At 34.6% G+C, this 21,850-nt stretch overlaps 1 protein-coding gene across 10 annotated transcripts in view; it reads right to left on the bottom strand.

Annotated features, from left to right (window-relative positions):
* Positions 1 to 358: 358 nt before the first annotated feature.
* Positions 359 to 21,850, bottom strand: part of LOC117435706 (pituitary adenylate cyclase-activating polypeptide type I receptor-like) — a 78,408-nt gene continuing 56,916 nt past the window's right edge. For 2 of the 10 annotated variants that reach the window (XM_034059066.3, XM_059017992.1), the window contains exons 12-16: positions 19,144 to 19,185; positions 11,542 to 11,625; positions 9,284 to 9,413; positions 8,508 to 8,549; positions 359 to 7,723 (exon numbers count right to left, since the gene is read on the bottom strand). In XM_034059066.3, coding sequence (XP_033914957.1) covers positions 7,514 to 7,723; positions 8,508 to 8,549; positions 9,284 to 9,413; positions 11,542 to 11,625; positions 19,144 to 19,185 — 508 coding nt within the window. In that variant the 3' untranslated portion in view covers positions 359 to 7,513. The remainder of the gene's footprint in view (positions 7,724 to 8,507; positions 8,550 to 9,283; positions 9,414 to 11,541; positions 11,626 to 19,143; positions 19,186 to 21,850) is intronic. The other 8 variants (XM_034059069.3, XM_034059067.3, XM_059018035.1 and 5 more) reach the window with 8 other exon arrangements.

Raw genomic sequence — 21,850 nt, 5'->3', positions numbered from 1 at the left:
TATTCAGGTATACAAGTTGATTGTTGCCTTTTACTGTAGGACCATGCTCCTTAGTGTAACTTGCATAATGTGCTTTTGGAAATATCCCTTCCATGTACTGGCTAAGCACAACCTTACTTACTGTAGGATTTGATAAGATCAGAATTGCTGTTTCAAGAAATAGAAATGTTCTGTAATTATAGATTCCCAAGACGAGTCATTTAAGCATCAGATTGAAGAGGTTTCAGTCTAACTGAACTCTGAAGAGTGTTCGCATACTGTATGATTCCAAAGAACCAAACCTCACTCAATCACAGAACAACCCAAATTAACCAAGTGTGAATAGGCCATTCCTTTAAACAGAGAACTATGAGTCAAATTTCCACTGTCAAAACATTTAATGCAATTGAAGGCAGTATTTAAATAATGTACAAAACTTGTAATAGATACCTCAAACACATACACATTTACATCACGGTGAAAAAACAGCAGGCAAACGATCCCAACTTAACAGAGAAAAGCATTGCTTGATACATCGTCTATTCATGAAATACATTCAACTTTTAAAATATGACATCAAGAACTGTCCACATTACCATTTACCATTTGTGTTTCTGTTTGGCTGTTACTAGTAGAAATGTTTAATTGAATTGGTTGATTGCTTACATATACATATTCAAGCTCCAGTTGATACAACCAATATAAACTGACATACACAGTGTACAGACAGTCCCTAACCTTAACTAACATCTGAACAAACATGCTACAATTCTGACTCTTGACAATGGGAGGTTGGAGTACGTAATGTAAATAGACTTTTCAATTAACAGCTTCATGCATGTATGCCCAACTGCTTAGAAATATGTCATGTTTAAATGTACCGGTACTTCAATCAAAAATAACTTAATTGTATATGAAGAAGCACCCTTTTGTATTTAAAATAATTTGTAACGTTAGCCTATACAGACTTTGTTACTTTATACACATAACAATATGGTTTTCAGTCCTTAAATCTGAAACAATACAAAGGCATACTGTTGCTAAATAGCTATTACATACTATGCAAAATACAGCTTTACAGTCATTTGTTGCTAAAATGTATGTAGTCTAATTATGGGTTTCTTTAAAGTGGTTTATAGTACATTTAATGACAAAAGTTTAGACTAAAAGAGCTAGATTGTCAAAGGTCATCAGCATATTGTTTTCAAAAAGAAAGAATGCACCCAGTAAAGTCTCTAAACTATTTTTCTTATTTGTTTTATAATTGTAATCAGTGTTTTGTCCATCCTGGAAAAATGTGCCCATGACAATTTGGAGTAAATATCTTTGAGAATCTGTCTCAGTCTTTTACAACAGAAAAAAGGGAGTGGTATGCCATTGGTGTACCTTTGTAATACGATAAAGTGTTCGATTTCCTGCATTTTTGGATGGTTTAAAACAAACTTCTATGTGTTAATTATTATTATTGGGGAAAGAAGTATAATGAAAAGAACGATATTGGAATGGAATGCTCAACATTGGGTTTATAGCACCTATTTTACCACTGTACCACATGTTGTCCTTATAAAATGTACAAAATCTTACTTATTACAGAAGTCAACATCATACAGGAAAATTGCAGATTGAATATCATCAATCTGGAAGGGGTACTGTAGGCGTTGGCAGCTTCTAAGAAAATGTATACCACTCATTGCTACAACCCCATAAACATGTTGAGCAGACAATCTACTTTTAACTTTTAACTTACATTTTCAGGGACTGTTAATGCTTTCTTCAAGGATTACAACAATTTTAAATGTAAAAATTAGGGCTTTATGTCTGGACGAATACATTTCAAGACACTGGTTGATTCCTTTTCATGTGTGAACGAGTTATACAAAAGAAATCTAAGACCATCTGGCAACACCTTACTGATATATTTGTATGCATTTAAATACTTGCTATTTAGGATCCAATGCTCAAGTAAGGTAAGCAAACACTAGATCGGCACATAATTACTGTTATAGATTTTACAGGAAAATAAAAGTCAGCAAACTGAGTGTTAATGAAAGACTGTTCCTTGACTTCCAGAAACAGCCATTATTTAAATAAACCTAAAACTGTAAGAGCATCATTTTAAATCGTGAATGGTACAGTACACTATTTTGAAAGCAAAAACGAAAATAAAAACCTACAGGTCGTACCACTTTTATCAAGCACTTAACAAAAAATAAATACATTTAATATGCATGTGACAACATAATGAATTATGGGAAAATAACATATTGCTTTAGCTTCCTAAAATTGTTGTAAACGCAGCCACTTTCTTTACTGTAGCATTGAAGACATGGAGAAAGACTTCTAGCGGAAACATCTGTGATTGAATTTATTACGTTTCTTTTAGTATTACCAAGTTTATATTACACTAGCAACATTTTCAATTAATTTGTATTTAAATTAAAAACAAGCAAGCTAAATACAGTATGGATTAATGCTCTTTTGTTTTCAAATCTCAAGGTGAGCCGATTGGAGTGGGAACCACAGTAATTTTACTTTTGTGGTGTTAAAAGTAAATGTTATATTCACAGTACAAAAATAAATGTTGTTTTCTGTTTAGTATTACATATTACTGTATTGTCTATAAAAAGGGAGAAACAAAGTTTAAAAAATCCAATTAAAAAATAACCTAAATATTTTGGCTTTTGATTCCCCACTCTATTCTCAAGAACCAACAACCTTTAGCAATCAGTGGTGGTAGTCAAGAGCATTTCTAGAACTGTAGAATAGCTAGTAATGTGTGGGAATAATCTGTTTTCTTGTATTAAAGCATGCAATATGCAAGTGGACTTATCTGTCATTTTTAATCAAAGCAGAACACCCAGTTGATGATGCCTAACTATTGTAGTTTTAATTGAACAGTTTTAACACGGGTCATTTTCTATGGTTTAAAACTTACTATGGTTGCTGGCTTGTGTGTACTATAGTGAATAAACATGAAATACTGTACAGCAGAATCATTTCATGCATGCACAGTAATAAGTTATTACTGTACATCACTGGTGGTTTACATTTCCTATCTGGACTCCTGCATCGTAACTTTAAAATGTAAGAAATGTGTTTTTTTTGCTCCCCAAACCATTTAACACTTTCAGCATCAATCGAATAAGTAAAATGGATCCAGATTTACTGTGTTTTTTTGCATGAATTTGTTTTTCTATAACTAGATAAATGTTGATTGAATGAAGCCCCTTTGCATATCCAAGCAAAAGAATAATGTATACAAGTGCTATTAAAAATGTTTGTATACTACACACTTGAGTAGTTAGGACCGCACAGTTATTTGAAATGTAAGTAGAACACCACAGATGCATGCTGCTGTCTATATATATATATATATATATATATATATATATATATATATATATATATATATATATATGGTGACATTTAGGCTGTACACTTCCAGCAGTATCACCAGTGAAACAAATATTACATATCTGAGTTATTTGCATCTATTGTCACTCCATTATTGAAAATATTGATATAGTAGCCTAATGTTGGCCTTAACTTGTATTGACCAATATGACATATTTACATTTTTGTGATATTCACATACAACACCACAACCACTAGTACTGTTAAACTAGACCAATTTATTTCAACAAACAGTAAAATAAAATAACACTTTTGTAATAACTAGCTTTTCAGAATATTACATTCCACAAAGTGTTATCAATCTACATTAGTTGGATAATTTTTATGAATAGTATTAGTTGTGTGCACGAAACCGATATATATATATATATATATATATGTGTGTGTGTGTGTGTGTGTGTGTGTGTGTGTGTGTGTGTGTGTGTGTGTTAAATAATAGAAGTCACATTTAGTCATATAGAATATTTATAAAACAATGTCAACATATAACCTTTGCTGAGTAATGCCACAAAAAACGCCTGACTGGTATGAAAACCCTCCAATTCTGATCAAACTATCTCCAAATAAATCATTGCTCCCAATACAAGCTACTGACCTCATCGTAGGCCAAATCAAGTCATGATTTACTTCAACCAGGCAAAATATTTATTTCATGTATGTAGTTTCTGTTACTATGACCAGGTGTTTCTATACCATTGAAAGAATATGATTGTATGCATTCTGCACATACTGTAACTGTTAATCTGCCTGTAAAACCATCTCCAACTACCATGATGTATAATCCCTGTGCTTGTATAAGACAACAGATTTATTAATGCATTAGAGACACAAGGTTTTATTAAATTAGTAAAATTATTGTAACAATTTGGCCCAGGGTCTTGTCTTTTTTAAATAATTCTGGATTTTACAAAGTGAACAAAAAAGTTTTGTAATCAAAAGGTACTAACATCAACATTGCAAAGGGTTGTCACAACATACTCTACAAATATGTGTCTTTAAATGCAAAGTTGCATTTAAGATTGAGTTTAACATTATTATGTATAATGCACATGGTGACATATTTCCATCAGTTTTATCAATTAAAAGGGAGGTATGGGGCTGTTGAAAGTCAAGTTCTTCAGCTGTGGTCTGAAACATTTGGAAAGGCCTCTTGGTTTATTACATTTTTGAAGTATATTAAATCACTTGGCTATATTGTATGGTTTAGGTTTAATATATTACTCAGAAAATCAAAACACTCACCAAAATTACACTTATCGAATACCACTGAATTCCATACTTTCACCAAAAGGCACTTTGGGAACTAAAATAAGAAAACCTAAATTAAAAACAAAGGAAATAGCTGATTTGCTGGGCAAAATGTTTGAATGGGAAAAAACAGTGTGGCATAAACACAATGAGAAGTAACTTAAATCTTCAGACTAGTTTAAGCAAAAGCCTAATTATAATGGCCTACTCAGTGAAATGTACTTCTATACATTCTTCTATTCCAGGAGTTTAGAATGAAGAGCAGTAAACATTCAATCTAATAATACCTGTGAAACACTGCAAGGCTGTGCTAGTTTTACCTGAAACTGTTTACTAATGTCACAGAGAAAAAGCACATCCCCTTGGTAAAATAAAACATTAATATCCACATTCAATAAACACTTGTTAATATTTCCAAAAAATGAGCACAGCAAACAAACAAACAATCACCAATTACTAAAACCACAGCTCTGGTTATCATTCTTTACATAATAGAATCCATTCATAAAGCCATACAAATAAACTATTTTAACAGCAAATACTAAAGGTAAATAATTATATGCAGCTACCTCACTATTATCTTAAAAGAAAATGCAGAACACATTTTGCTTGAAAGCAACTCTACAGATTGGACTCCAGTAGCATTTTTTTAAAGTAAGGTCAGAGTGTCATATGGATGTCACATAAACACATAAACACACAAGTCTACATACTATTCACAGAAGATCTCATGATCCATAATCATGAGAATTGTTTTTGGCAAAGTCCCCCCTTACATTACAGCTTGCTTCAGACACTGAAATCTATTTGAATCATTTTAACAGTTGCAGATCTTTATTTACATCCTAAAATGAATAAACCAGATTTTTCAAACCTCACGTCACTGTATTTGTATTTTATACAGCAAAGTCTATAAAATCCATGCTGGATAAACATATAATTAAAGTGCTAGTACACCCACCTCTCTATATATAGTGCCTCACTAAACTGAGATATACTGTGGTCCTAGAATTGGCTTTTTCAACAGTCTTTAAAATATTACCACTAGAAATGAACTGCGCATGCCTCTGAATAAAAAATACCTCCATCAGACTATTTGGAACTTTTGGCAGTTGAACACTTTGCTGCCTGGAGCTTAATGTGAATAAACTGAAAATGTACTGTCTGCCTAAATATGTTAAAACAAAAGGATGTGTCTGTTGAAGAAAAGCTGAAAGCTGTTGAGCGACTGAAAAGTGGAGCTAACAAGTGGATGTTGCATGTGCTTTGAACGCTGATAAGTCACAGTATGATCTTTCAGAACATAGACATGAATAAGAAGGAGCAGGAAAAAGTAACTGATTGCTTTCCAAAGGTGAACTGATTGTCTGCAGGGTATGTTACTGTATTTAACAACAAAAGTAAGTCACTGCATTATTTAGTTTGCCCTGCAGCATTGAGTATTTGCCCTTTTTTTTTTTACAAAATCTGTAAAGCAATAAAGAACAACAAATGGATCTTACAGTAACATTATTTGTAAAACTTATTTTTTCGACGTGTCTTGATATCGCTGCCCTCATTATATAGCAGGTTTAAATTGGGGGTGGTTTTTAAATCCACCACGTTTAGATCATTAAAATAGACCACTACAAGTCCAATACCACTTTCAGTCAGTACTTTGGACAGTACTATGAACCACAGCCTCCTGCTACTCTTCTCTCCTGATTAATACAGTATAACACATTCAACAGGCACAACATTGTTAGTCATTTAGACACAGTGCCATATACTGCACTGATGTGCCCTGCAAAGACCAACACTATACGTTTAAAATTGTTGAATGTTTGTTGCTTCTGTTGGATAAAACACAATTAGCAGAAATGGTTTCTGCTACATTATTACAATGACACTAGTATGTACATGCTTTTATAGTAAAAATATATATGCTGTTAAACCCAGCTGATATTTTTAACTGTTCAAATACTTTTAATTGATATCTGTAGTATATTGGCTTCAATATCAAACAAACATGTTTCTGAGTGGGTTTGTGGTATCTGTAGCTTGTAGAAATACATACAAATCACAGTAAAAATCTCTTGCTGATCTGTCATACAATTTTGTTCTTGGTTTTGCATTTTTATAGTCTCCAAGCTATAGTCAAGCTGAACATGGTAGTCTTTCTAGACATGACTTAAAGTCAGAGAATTTATTACAACTGTCTTAAAGTTAGAACATTTATTGTAAATTAAGGAAATACTGCAAGCTTGCCAACAACTTAATCACACAGGTTAATATGTGTTTTTTTTCTTTCTAGAAACCAGGAGAAACCACACATTTCTTCTTTAACACTATTTAAATAGAACAAAAAATAACTTTTGTTTATATTGAAAGCAATATGTAATTAAGCAATTACCCTTCAGAAATGTGTATTTACAGATGCCAGGTTCCAGGTAATGTCAGCAAGAAACGTTACTAGGTGTGCAAACAAACTAACCCACTGATTTTTAGGTAACAGGTTTTTCATTTCACATTTGAAAATAAGACTGGCTATGTCTAACAGACTTAGTGGTTCTGATAAATTTTGTAATTCATAATATGCATTTGTAGAAACATTCAGAGATGTTTTGTTTGTGCATCTTAAGAGAATGTAAGCTAGTGATTGATGACTGCACTCCACATAACACACAATATCAATTTCTTATACACAGTACATCACCTGAAATGAGATGAATTTGAGTGCAGAATTTCATAAAATGAGATGCATCTTTTAATAGTATGATATATACATGAATGATCCTTTCTTTACTCTTTCTTGTTTGTCTCACTCTTAGGCACCAGGAACGTGGTGTTGCCAGCTTTTACTTCCTGCAGGACTGAATTATAGTGGAAGCCTTTAACACTTCATGTCGGCAGGTTCTCCGCATTTATGCTCGACATCCGAATCTGAGAGCTGCTCTTGCTCAGAATTGACAGTTGCGTCCCCCCGTTCACTCCGCTGCTCGCCAGTGACGGATGACGATGTTTTAAATCCACAGCAAAGTACCGGTTGACTTTCCAGCTCCTCCATTTCCTCTTTATTTCTGACTGCACCTTTAGGGAGAAACTTGAAAAGGTCATTTTTTAATGTACTTAGCTGTAGAGGTGCACGCTGATTCACAATTATCAACACTGCCAAATTAAAGATTACTTATGCTAATGTTATGCTAATGTTTGCATTTTAATTTATTTTTTTTTAACTACATATCATTAACAAAATGTTAATAGTAATTCTCTCTCACATTTTAACGTTTTTTTAGACAACAAAACGTCACATTATTGAGACTAAATCCACTTTTGTGAACTACAAATATACTTCAGAACGGCTACAATATTTGTAATACAGATCCCTGTCGCTTTTCTTTTAATACGTTTTGTTTAAGAATAATTTAGAATATGTTTATTTCCATTTTTATCTAAATCAATATTCAAACCCTTTGGAATCACATGTGTAAATAGTAAACACTCATTTGTTATTATAGATATACCAATACAATAGGGATTATACTAATATGGATTTTGAATTAAGAAAATGACAGGTACACACTATAAATCGACCTGCTATGAAGGCTTTGCAGTGCTGTAAGCCTCTTTGTTTCCATAAATGGACCTCAGACAGAATATTAAGTGTTTGTGTGGTAATGGAACTCTGACTAGTCATTACAGGCTCATTATTAATGTACAGAATGAAATACAAAAGCTCTGAGGTATATAATGTTGTTTATTATTGCAAGCCTTATCCCAAAGAACATATTCATGGTTGTCTGGTGTGTTCCCCCCGATAATGCACTTAACCTTCAACTGTGAACCTGCTGTAGGTACAAAAAAAAAATAAAAATGGTTGGACTTACCTCCCCATTCAGAAAGCAGTACAGAACTGCAACAACAAACCCCTAAACAAAACCAAACAAAACAGAAATCACACACTGGAAACAGTATTGATTTATTTTACAAGTTAAGGTTAAAACGCTCTGGACCACACTTGGGGACCCCAACCAGGGTCTTAATGTTAAAATTACCCTGCTCATTAGTGAAGGATCCTTAAGCAGCCCAACCAACATTTAAGAACCATCAATTCATCAAGGGAACATTAAAAAAATAAACTCAGCAATAAATGTAGAGATATTGACAGAAGGCCTAGTGCATAAGGTACATTCATTTTAAAACCAGAATGTGCTGACCAAGACCCCTAGTCCCAGTCTCAGCGAGACTTTGCATAACTTGTGGTAAATGACACATGTATAAGAATTACCTAGTTCTAGCTTGTGTGTGGTCTGTTGCCAGCCCACTTGGTTCTAGTAAACAGTTTTCATATATAATTTTGCTTGTTCGTGGGCTACAAAGGTGTAAAACTTTGGGTACTGGAAGATAATACAAATTTGATAAATTCAATGATGAATGCTGCGACTAGAAGTTTTATTTTTTAAATGTCTTCCATGTGTATACATTCAAATGTACATTTTTAACATACCCTTACAATTCGTTTGACAGGATCTGTCAACAGAGAATGTTACTATGGCATGGGTCTGAATGTTCCTCTTTACTCTTACTGAAAAGTCAACTCTGCACCAGCAAAAATGGTTGTATGTAAATGGTACATAATTTATTGAAAACAGTTCATATTCACCTGAAATGATCCGAGACCAAGTTCAAAGACGAGCCGTTCCTTTTTACTCACGTTCTCAGGGGAAAAGGCAAATACTGTGTAGTGAATTCCAAAAAGTGGGATCAGCAGAAGAGTTGAACGGGCCAGTCTCCTGGTAAAATAAGAGAATCACATTAAATGAATGGCTTGCAACTGGATTTTTTTTTTTTACTCTTTGAGGGAATCATAAAAATGGAAATGGGTGATCCATTCAAGCACAGGCAACAAGAGGACATGTATACCTATTGACAATCATCCTTTGTCAATCAATACTAACTTGATGGCAACTTTTTTGTGATGTGGGGGCTGATGGCGCTGTCTAGTAAGCATACAAGAGCCCTTCCAGCCTTGTGAACAAACCTCAATACTGACCTGAACCCCCACCCCCCTGCCATTTAGTCATGGCTCCATTCAGTCTCAAGCCAAGACTGCCCATTACATGTCTGTTGAATTTTGAGGTCATTTTGTAATGTGGACTAATGTCCTCTGAGGGCTATACTGTGATCACAAAAATCATTTTACCAGTGATTTGATACCACTGATTTTGCATGTTACTAATTCTTAGTTTTAAGTTTCATATATGTGACAACAGGGCACAAGCCTTCGCAATTAAAAATATATATTTTGTGGTTTGTGAAGCAGGCAGACATTTGTGATGGTGCCTTTATTAATGAAAACGTAACATTATATTAAAAAATGTACTTACATTATATTAAAATAATATTAACAATGTTCTTGTTTTTTTAAATAACATTTAACCACTAAAGAAATAATACTACACAGTATATTCACACTTAATGAGATAATCTAAGAATTCAATTATCATCTCAAATGCTACCTAAAATTATAATAATCTAACCATGCGGTTAGAGTGCTGTATTATCTGTAGGCATCCTTTTGTTGTACATACACATACATCCAATTTGACAGAGATGACTAGAATGACAGACTTCAGGAGGACAGTAGAATACAATAAACATTTATATAATAGTCATAGCAACAATATGCATTATGATTTTGCTTTGAAAAAATGCATTATAGAGTGGGGTGGTACGTAACAAAGGTCTCACACACAATATCGAAGAAAATATGTAAAAGGTTTACACGAAACTAAAGGATGATAATGGCAGTGGACATGTCAAGACACTGGGTAGGATTGTTTCAGGCAATAGAAGATGACACATATATTTTAAGATTCACATAATTATAGGGCAACCTAGATACTTCTAGCTTGTGTATATCATGGTCTGATTTGGAAAGATAGTACACAGGGTGGTGTACCCTTAGAGAGGAGGATGTCATTTGAAAAATATCTGGAGCAGGGCTGTAAAAGTGTATCTTATGTAACTGGGTTATTTCCGGTATTCATTGACTTGGTTGTGAATACTGTAAAAAGTGGGCTTAACAGGAACATAGCAGGCTGTTGAAGGTTCTGTTTCACTTGCCTCTACAAATCATTTGCACATGCACCATCAAAGGGTCACTTTCTCAATCAAAGGGATTTGGAGAGCTCAATACCTACCGGACAACCCCTAACCAGAGCTGACAGAGTCCTAGCACAAGTTTGTTTTTGATCTGTTACTAATGTAAACAGGTCAGATTCCAATTTGCTTTAAAATTACTGGTAGTCCATGCAGAAGATAGAAATGTAACATAAGAAATGAGATTGTTTCTAAAACAACCTGCCATATTTGGAAGGCATGGTTGCCTTAAAGATGTGCTCTTGTTTTTTTTTTTTTTTTTTGGGGGGGGTCTGACTAAACTTGACCATTCAGAATATGGGCATAACTGTTAAAATATGTACGTCTAAATGTCTCCACTAATTGTATGTTGTGGATAACCATATGCTTTTCTAACATTTTTTGTAGTCAACCAAATTTCACATTATTGAGACTAAATTCACATTTGTGAACTACAAATACACCACAGAATGGCTACAACATTTGTAATACAGGTCTCTGTTTTCATACATTCTTTCTCTTGGTTATACAGCAACGCTGTCATGCCTGTTAGTGCCATTTCTATCTTTGAAATGATACATGGAAGATATTTATTCATCTTCAAAAATAGGTGCTTTGACAAATGCAAATTCATATGCAGTAACTGAGGTAAAATATGCTTAACAAAAAAGGATGTCATTGTGAAGAATGAGCAATTGAAAAAGGGAAATGTCAGGAAAATGTAACCTGATAATCATGCTTCACAAAAACACCAAATGTTATGCAAGTACTTCCACTTACAGGGTAATGGTAGATAGTTCTGACATCTTGCAAGAATGCTGGTTAGCCCTCTTAGGCTTACAGTAGCATTTCTGAACACAGCTGCTAAATATGACAAGGTTAGCATTTTCAAGATTATACATAGTACTGAAATGAGACCAAATTGATTGACACAATCCTTGCAACAGACAACAGAGGGTACTTACTTTAAACAAAAAAGAAAGAAGAATCAACAGGTCAAACTGAACAAAAACAGACTGATATGTGTTAAATGAACACATAAACATTGATTCACAGTATTCCAAAAACAGTGATTGCTATGCTTGATTGTTTCAATCAAAATTGAATTTGTATTCTGGTCAAATCTATTACAATTTCAGCCCAGTAAATAAACATATGAAAGACAAAAGATTAACTACAAACGGTAGGTTTTACACCAAGGTACTGTAGGTGCTAATATAACACAATAAAACATATATATATATATATATATATATATATATATATATATATATATATATATATATATATATATATAAGGGCAGTATATTAATTTATATGGTAGGTGTGGAAAATCATTTAATTGCATTTTTGATCATTGTGTTAACTCAAATCAATTCATAAAAACATAGCAAAACTATTTGTTATCATTTGAAACACAAACATTTTTGAAGGCACTGGTTGTTTGAAAAATATACTGCCCTCTTAAAAATATACTGCCCTCTTAAAAAGGCGTGGACTGAGGAATACAATGCTGTGTATTTGTTATGCTGCAAGCTGAAAATAAGGGTAAATATGTTTGGGAGGAATTCTCAAGATGTCAGAATTATTCCCCATGATTCAATATAAATAGTGCATAAGCCCAAAAACACTTTTCAGCCCCATTTACATAAGCTAAAATGTATTTATTTAAATCTATTTCAAGGAGGCAAATAATGTATTTCACAATTAATAACGGTTACAATATTTTCTAAACTATCATACGTCAAAGTGGAGAAGAAATTTACCAAGATTGTGTTTTAGGGTCAGCTACTGGCTTTATTTTGGTACATAAAGTAATTGTTGAAATGTATCTTGAAACTCAGAAGCACATTTGAAACATTATGGTCCACTACAGTGGAAGTAACAGTAAGGTTTCAGTCAAACCACTGCATTTTAGCTTGATTAGCTATTTACAAATTGTATAGTATTTATAGTATTTCAGAGTATTACAATGGAGCTGATTTGCAAAGCTTCAATTTCGGTAAAAGAAACTTCAAATGTAAGAAAAAAAAAAAACTAACCAATATAAAATTCCTTAAATTAAATACCTTCTGTGGCTTTCTTTTATATAGTTTTGTAACTTTAGCAGGGATTTTTCTCCTTTTAAAAAACTAAATGAGTAATTTGAGTAATCTGCTTAGTTTCCAACAACTCAGCCCCTATGAGTTGTTCTGAATTCCAAGAATGCTTTTAATAGGGGTGTGCAAAGAACCCATTACTCGTACACAAAAACCAATACTCGTATGAATACTCATACTCGGATTTAACTTGGATGACATCACCGGATAGACAATGGTAAAACCAGTGCCATTAAATTGCATCTCTGGCACTGATTTCACTATGTAACACAATTTTTGTTCCTGGGTAGTAAGTGTTATTTCCTAATTGCTTATGCCTCAAAAGTATAGAAAATGGCTATTATTCCCCAAACTTTGCTTTTGTGACCAGGACAGTGATATTTTGAAATTTACCTATTTCCAATGAGAAAACGGGTGAATTTGTGTCTTTTCATTCACATAAAGTCAGAAAAAAACAACATATGAATCCAAATTAACATGTATTTATACTAAAGTAATACAAAAATGACTACAAAAGATTTAGAAGTGAGTAGTTTTTCGCGATTTACGATTATACTGTAAATCACTTTCACGAATCAGCCCCCAAATGTAGTCTCCCATCATGTTCTCGTTATACTGTCCTGGTGGAATAGCCTTGCTCCTCCGAGTACGCTCCCATATTCTCCTTGAATTTATCAAGATGAGCATCAAGGATATGGACTTTGAGGGACATCCTACAGCCCATTGTGCCGTAGTTCTTCACCAGAGTCTCAACCAGCTCCACATAGTTTTCGGCCTTGTGATTGCCCAGGAAGCCGTGAACCACTGCGACAAAGCTGTTCCAAGCCGCTTTCTCCTTACTAGTGAGCTTCTTGGGGAATTCATTGCACTCCAGGATCTTCTTTATCTGTGGTCCGACGAAGACACTGGCTTTGACCTTTGCCTCAGACAGCTTAGGGAAGAAGTCTTGAAGGTACTTGAAGGCTGCCGACTCCTTATCTAGAGCTCTGACAAATTGTTTCATAAGGCCCAATTTGATGTGCAGTGGTGGCATCAGCGCCTTCCGGGGGTCCACCAGTGGCTCCCACTTGACGTTGTTCCTCCCCACAGAGAACTCGGTCCGCTGTGACCAGTCCCGCCTATGGTAGTGCGCCTTGGTGTCCCTGCTGTCCCAAAGGCAAAGATAGCAGGGAAACTTGGTAAAACCGCCTTGGAGACCCATCAGAAATGCCAGCATTTTGAAGTCTCCCATGACCTCCCAGCCGTACTCATCATACTTCAAGGCGTCCAGCAAGGTCTTGATGCTGTTGTAATCCTCTTTGAGGTGCACCGAGTGAGCCAGGGGAAGAGACGGGTACTTGTTGCCATTATGGAGCAGCATGGCTTTGAGGCTCCTGGATGAGCTGTCAATGAAGAGGCGCCACTCATTCTGGTTACAGGCGATTCCGATTGCCTCGAACAGACTGGTCACATTGTGGCAGAAGCAGAGCCCATCTTGACGGGTGAAGAAGCTGGAAAAAGGTTGGTGACACTTCCTCTGATCTGCGACTTGCACACTTTCATCCAACAAGTTCCACTGCTTGAGCCTAGACGTCAAAAGCTCGGCATTGGACTTGGTGAGACCAAGATCTCTAATCAAGTCGTTGAGGTCTTTTTGGTTGGGGTAGTATGGGTTTCTCTCCTCAGCTCCACCTCTGAAATTTTCATCTGGATCTACAACGTCTTCCTCGCTCTCTGACTTGCTGCTCTCTTCTAAAGACGGCTGCTCTCTCTCCGGAGGAGTGGGTACGGGGCGCTCATGGCAGTGTGGCACCGGGGCGATGGATGAAGGAAGGTCCGGATACGTGATAGCAGGTGCATTCTTGAAGTAGCAGTTGCTTGACTGGTCAGTGGGTTCCCGCCAAATTCTTGGGATAGCGAACTTCATGGCTCTCTTTTCCCCTCTGTACCATCCTACAAAAATACATTTATTTCACCCATGACTAATGTGTAAGAGATTCTCGCAACATTTTTCATATATGATATATTTTTTCAATAACATTGAAAATTGTAAAACATTTTAAAATTAAAAACTTCTACAATTTTAAAAATTTTAACAAATTTTATAACATAAAATTCCGAGCAACAATTGTCCATCTTACCTTCCAGAGTTTTTTTGCAGTGCTCGCAGGTGAAATGAGGATGCCCAGGGTTTGTCTTGATCCCCGACAGGCATGCCGAAATATGCCTTGTAGGCCTCACACATCTTAGCAGATGCTTCCACAGAGTACTTTTTCGCTCTTGTCTTGATAAATTGGCCGCAGACATAGCAAAATGCGTCTGCCGGATGCTTGCAGCCTCTTGATGCCATCTCAGAAAAATGCAGATATGTATCCACTTAGGCATCTGGAACTAAACTGAACTGGTGGGCTTAAGGCCCCTGTATTTATACTACTATTTATATTACTGGAAAGTTCTAGAAAGTTCTAGAAGTTACTCCAAGTTTACTCAGCACTGAATCTATCTGGAATGTTCTGGAAAATAGGTAAATTTCAAAATATCACTGTCCTGGTTACAAAAGCAAGGTTTGTGGGTAATAATAGCCATTTTCTATACTTTTGAGGCATAAGCAATTAGGAAATAACACTTACTACCCAGGAACAAAACAAAAAAAAAAATTGTTACACAGTGTTTTCATCCAGAAAGTGGTTTAATGTTTATTTAACAAGGATTTTGAAGTCCTAATGTGTCATTTATTTGTGAGTTTTAAGTAGAGAAAAAATGCTTTTTTTTGTGCACAAGACAAGTGAAATAATGTTTTTGTTTGTTTTTGGAAAGTTGTTCAATTGTTTTGAATTAAATGAACTACTCACACGAACAATAACTTCAGTGACAGGCTGGCAGTTCTAAAGAAGACAGGAACACTTTTTTTAGGATGTCTTGTTTAACTGTTTTCAAACAGAACAAGTAAGTACTATTTACATGAACAATCACTTGTGTGACGATGCTGCAGTAAGACGCTTGTACTAATGATGCAATGTTTTAAAAGTGATTGCTCTTGATGAAGTCATCATTTACCTTTACAAAAACAATTTGCTCCACATGGTATGGATCCAGTGAGGTACAGTGTGGACTAAAAACATAACCTGCTGTTCTGAACACTCTCACAGACTGAACACTGGTTGTGGACATACCATAAATCGGAAGGTCAAATCTGCCGGCGCAGGCCAGCATGATACCTTTTGTGACCAATATAGCTTAGGATCGCCCTGCTGGGCAATCTCGTTTTCTGACAAGTACGCCTTCGCCATGCTCTTAGCAGAAGGGCCATGTTGCATTGGACTGCTTCAGAGATGGTGGATTTCTTTTTGCTATGTAGAAAATTCAATACAGAGCTGAAGGTGCTAGCACTACTGCCACCATCAGTCTCAGACTAAGTACTTGCAGCATCACCATCCTCACTCACATTGCCACAGCCCCCTGCAGCCCGTTCCACCTCCTGAATCAGCTTACTCTTCCACAACACTAAATCCTCATTGCATAGGACACAGCCAATTTTCAAGAGCAGTTCCAAAAGAGTAGCCAGAACAAAATGTGTGTCCTGAAATACATATGCAAATAACCTTTTCAGCTGTGCTTCCAGACAAAGTTCTACATTGTTGGCTGCTCTGCATAGCCCCTCACCAGCATCAGGAATGCTACTTTCATCATCACCAACAGAAGTAGCCTCAACCAGCCTCAACTGTTGTCGCAGTGTTTCCCTCCGCTGCAGTGACCTGACAATGGTACCCAAGACATACACCATTTGCAATGCCCTCTGTATAGGCTGAACTTGAAATATTGCTGCTGGTATTAGACCAGTTCATTTTAAGAGTTTAAAATGGGGTTGTGGTGGGTTGTCTGCCATACTGTAGTACTTTTGTTTAGTAAATACCAAAAGGGAAAGATGAAACTGTGTTTTTATAAAAAAAAAAAAAAAAAAAGATCAATTTAGGTATTGTATTCTCTTTTATGATTAAAGTTTTTCAACACTCACAATCTGGAAGATTTATTTGTATTTGCTGTGATGGCGAAGGCGGTGGTATATACACTCTTGACTTTTGATGAGATAAATCAGAGCATTCTGCAAGATGTATTTATTATTTATTTACTAGTTTGAGGGGGATTTCAGTTGTTTATTGTGATAGGGAGGTTTATGTGGTGAGTAGTTCTCACAATATGTAAATAAATATGATAGGATCAATAAAAGAAGACTACAAATCTGCAAGACTATATTTAGCATTATTATTTTGCTGTTATTTGGGGATGTCAGATTTTACGTTTTCTTATATACAACAGTCAGATGACCAGATAAAAAAAACTATCCTCCTAAAGGCGACTGCTTTTCAGCAAAAAAGTAAATTAAAATCTGAATTATTATTAATTTAACACACACTTAACTTAGTAAGTGGCATCTGTGTATAATACAGTACTACTAATATTGTAGTAAATCAGGTGCATGATCTAAATAAAATACCAAAAAACATCTGTCTTGCAACTATATTATTTTAGTTTAAAACAAGGAAAGGAAGTCTGAGGAATTTGCAAGTAAAAAAAAAACCAAAACTAGAAATCTTAATTACGTAAGATAAAGAAAAACGCAGTTTTCTTATAAGACTATATATGAAAATATATGAAAAATGCTTTTCTTTTCAAGATGTACATTAAAACAAATGTATAGTCTGTATTTGGTGTAAAAATTATAGCATACTGAAACTTTTAGTCACACACAAAATGGCTGTTCTTGCTAGACAAAGAGAAGATTCCCAAAAATAAAAAAATATGTTAAGTCCATCACAGACACCTGTAACCCTTTAGACCCCAGAATAATTCTAGAACCCTTCTATAGATTGCTGAGAATTTTTGCCCAAAATTTAGATTTTTTCTATGTTTTATTAAAATAAACATAACTAAAAAAACAAGCAAAAACTATAATTTGACAGTTTTTGCAAAGTAAAACTTCTTGTTTTACTTCCACAAATATAAGGGGCTGTAAAAAAAAATTGACATACAGTTTTCTTTCAGGATATACGTTTGGCATATCAGCAGTATATTTGTTTTTGCAATATTTCCCTTACATGAAACTGTTGTATCTCATCCGAATCAATGTCCGAGGCAGACAAGATTGATTCAGGATCAATTTCTGAAACAACAGTCTCAACCGATAAAACTTTTTTTCTCTTGGGCACAGCCATCTTTGGTTTGGTCTACTTCAAAGATAGAAAGCTTCAATGATTTAATGATATAAACATACATAATTTCCACTTCCAGGTCATAAGAGAATCCCTTCTGTGTATGCGGAAGAGTGATTTGAATATGTTGATGTGATAATGATTACCACATCACCTGAAAAAAGACACGGTCACTGTTGGGCATTCTAATGATTTGCAGGATGGACGCTCATGGCCCCTGGAGTTTAGAGGGTAAAATAAATTATATACTAGTCATATACTAGCCTTTAAAAAGGGTAAAATCACCAAGTTACTTTACCTAATATCAACTCAAATTATTATTTATTTTTTTAAAGTATATTGTAATAAATTATATTATTTTCAAAATGTTGTTAGGAAATCCCTTTTCCAAAGTGAAAGTAATATAGCTCTGAAAATAATTTCATCCTGAGCTTAACATTTAGCCTGTCTGACCTCAGAATGATGGTTAGTTCCACTGTGTCAGAGACTGTGTCACAATGGTACCTCTTCCTTCCTCCCCCTGGATTGGCTCTCTATCTCTAGACCTGAGATTGACAGTCGTCACTGCCCTATTGAATCCAGGAGCCAATTCAATTCATTTAAAAAAATAAATAAATAAAAAATCTCAGAACGAGTAATAGCAAAATTACTTGTTATGACTACTTGGAAAAATGGCCGTACTTGTTATGTATACTCGTTAGTACTCATTATTTGGCACACCCCTAGCTTTTACTATAAAAAAGATCTGTCAGTCTTTCTAATTGAAGTGGCTTGTGTAAGTGAGCAAACCTATCTATCAAGAGCAATTGAAATATGGACTAATGCAATCCACTGCTAAAAGTAATTAGATATCATTGTATTTCATGTTATCTTGTAAATGGGGCTAATTATTTTTTCACTTCTTGTAGCACTACAGGGCACAATGCTTGCAGCAAGACAATGGCTATTCCTGGAAGTGTGTTCTTCTTTCACAGAGGCACAGTTGATGAACATTTTAGTGGAGTGCTGTTTATCAGAACACGCAGCAGCGACAGTGTAATATAGCAACGTTACCTTCCTCCCTTAATGAGTAACATATGGAAAATGATACCTACCTATGATCTATCCCATGTTTCTCCCTTCTTTCCAGCAAGATACTGATTGGAGGAATGACGCAAATTAGCCGAATGCATGTTTATGAGTTTATTTTACTGTCATTTGTCAAGAGTAAAACAGGAGGTGGAATGATGTGATGAAGATTCATAATGATAGCAAAGGAAAGGTTAAAGCACCTACAAAACAATACTTCGGCCAAAGCAGAGGGTTAGAGGTTAATTAATTTACAAAAAACACAATTGCTTAGCAGAAATGTGGTGATATCATGCATTCTGCTTTGGAAAGTATTGGAAATTGTTCAAAAACTTACTGAGCAGCTGCTGGGTTACTCCCTATAAACAATTATCAGTTACATGCTATTCAAAGTCAAAAATCAATTTGCTTGGCTCCACACAATGAAATATATGCAAACTCAACTAGCTGATTATGTATTATAATGTGAAGTACATTAATATACAGATTTTTTAACTGTCAGGTAAAACTACAAGGATAGTCAAGAACAGTAGACAACCTAGTCATTTTGTCTGTGGTTTTGTTTCATATAAAATTGTTTCTGTTTTTTTTCTACCTGTGCTTGCTAAATTTGTGGAAGAAATGCAAACTAGGCTTACAACAAAAAAAAAAAAACAGCATTGCCATCAATGCCAATGTTTCAGAAAAAAAAAAAAAAAAAAACAAACAAACAAAAAAAAACACCTTTCAGCCTACAGGACTACAGTAAGAAAATAGATTACCCTACACCTAGCTATAAAAGTCCAATACTTTCTGCAGTTATCTAGCTAATTTCTCACCATGGGGAAAAGTATTATTTCAGTGCAGGGATCCGTCTTTGGGTACTATGCAGCAATGGAAATACATGTGATACACATGTACTGTGCATTCTACAATAGACACATACATTTTGACTGTGTTAATGGGAGGTAGCAAATGCAGAAAGCTGGCCAATTTTAATGCAACACAAGAAACAACTTGAAGGGCTATTTAGGAATGTAATGACCTCCACATGCAGGTTAATTCTATGTGGCACAGAGTAGTGTTACGACATAGTATCCAAGTGCTCATTAAACCCAGATCATGTGTTTAGAATTAATTATACATACTGTATATTTCAGGCCAATATATAAACAAACACGGAAAACAATGAAACACAGGTTTTAAATATTTAAGCTACTATTTTCATTTATAGAAACAGACTGTATATACGTTTTTTTATCAATTTGAAATATATAGAAACATGTAATAACATTATAATAAGAGCACAGATTAGTTGTGTTCTAAAATTAGTACAAAATTGCTGTGCAGAGCTTGGTGATGAAATATTAGCAAATCATTTTATGTGGTGTTTTGAAATGATGGAGAATGCAGATTCTGCTTCCAAATAATTATACTTTTTTGCTCATCAATTTATAATGTATCAATAATAAAAGTAATAACACTATAATTTTCACAGGTTATAATTTTGGTTATACATGTAAGGCAACATCTCTCATACTGTAAGCTTTGGCAGCATACAAGTTGAATAATGATTACATGTCTGTTACATGAGTTGATTCAAGTAAGAGTATTATTATATTCTAGACTGTGTTGAAACAATACATATAAATGTGACTCATATATATCTCAAGTAGTGAAGAATGTTAAAGGTTTCTACAGAATGTATGCATGGGTGCTTGAAGTTAAGGATAAAAAAGTTATCCTACAAAATTCAAAAGCAATTTTACTACAGGGGCAGTTTTGATGAACAACACTCCACTTTCATAAATCACATACATAAGCTATTATACTGTACACACATGTAAAACGGCCAAAAAAACAAACAAACAAACAAAAAAACATTGCCTATTCTATTAAAACTATACACATGGAAAAAACATTTTGTTGATACTGTTTGATATTTATATATATGGCAAATTTCGCAAAGATAATAAACTTAAAGTAGTAATAAGTATATTCTTTTTCTGAATACCAATACCCATTTACATGTACTGTGAGTATATGTTTAGTACAAATCACAAACATTTAAATGAGAAGCACTATTAGCCTCATTCACTAAAATGAAATTCACTTAGTAGAAATCAAACGACTTATTCAACAAATGTTCACGTACCTAATTTCTCTAATTCACAAGCCAAATACATGTGATTTTCTGCTGGCAAAAGTTTTGGGAAACTGGAAATGAAATCCCTCTATTTAATGTGGCAAAATACACGTTATACGGCCATTTGTATCAGTTGTAGGTTAAAAGGGTGGAGGAAGAATAATATTTCGAAAAGGCCAAACCTGTGATGCCAGGTTTACAATGGAAAAATCTGGTGTTGTTGGGCAATTTCCCCCTTATTATACAAAAAAATATATATTTGGTTCAGAAAGTATAAGGCTGAGAGGATGGAAGAAAGGAAAAAAAGTTAGAAATCGGTCACAAGCAACAGTAATGATGTCTTGTGTGAAAAGAAACATAAGAAGTTAAAAAAAGATGGCAAGAACATAAGGGCAGAATTTTCAAAAGGTTGTAAATGAAAACTCCAATGTTAATCAAGAGCGTTGATTTTGGCATTTAAGCAGTCGTTATGCCTTTTTCGTTATTAATTAATCGTCCTAATGTGATTTCCGAAATAATGTTAATATCTTAACGAGCAGTGCTTCTTGCAACTATTTCTATTGTTTGTGTGCGAATATAAAAGCAAATCTGTGTAAATTGTCATAATT

This window comes from Acipenser ruthenus, chromosome 3 (assembly GCF_902713425.1).
Source record: "Acipenser ruthenus chromosome 3, fAciRut3.2 maternal haplotype, whole genome shotgun sequence".
NCBI lineage: Eukaryota > Metazoa > Chordata > Actinopteri > Acipenseriformes > Acipenseridae > Acipenser > Acipenser ruthenus.
Note: the sequence above shows the minus strand (reverse complement) of the source record. Positions and strands in the feature narration are given on the sequence as shown.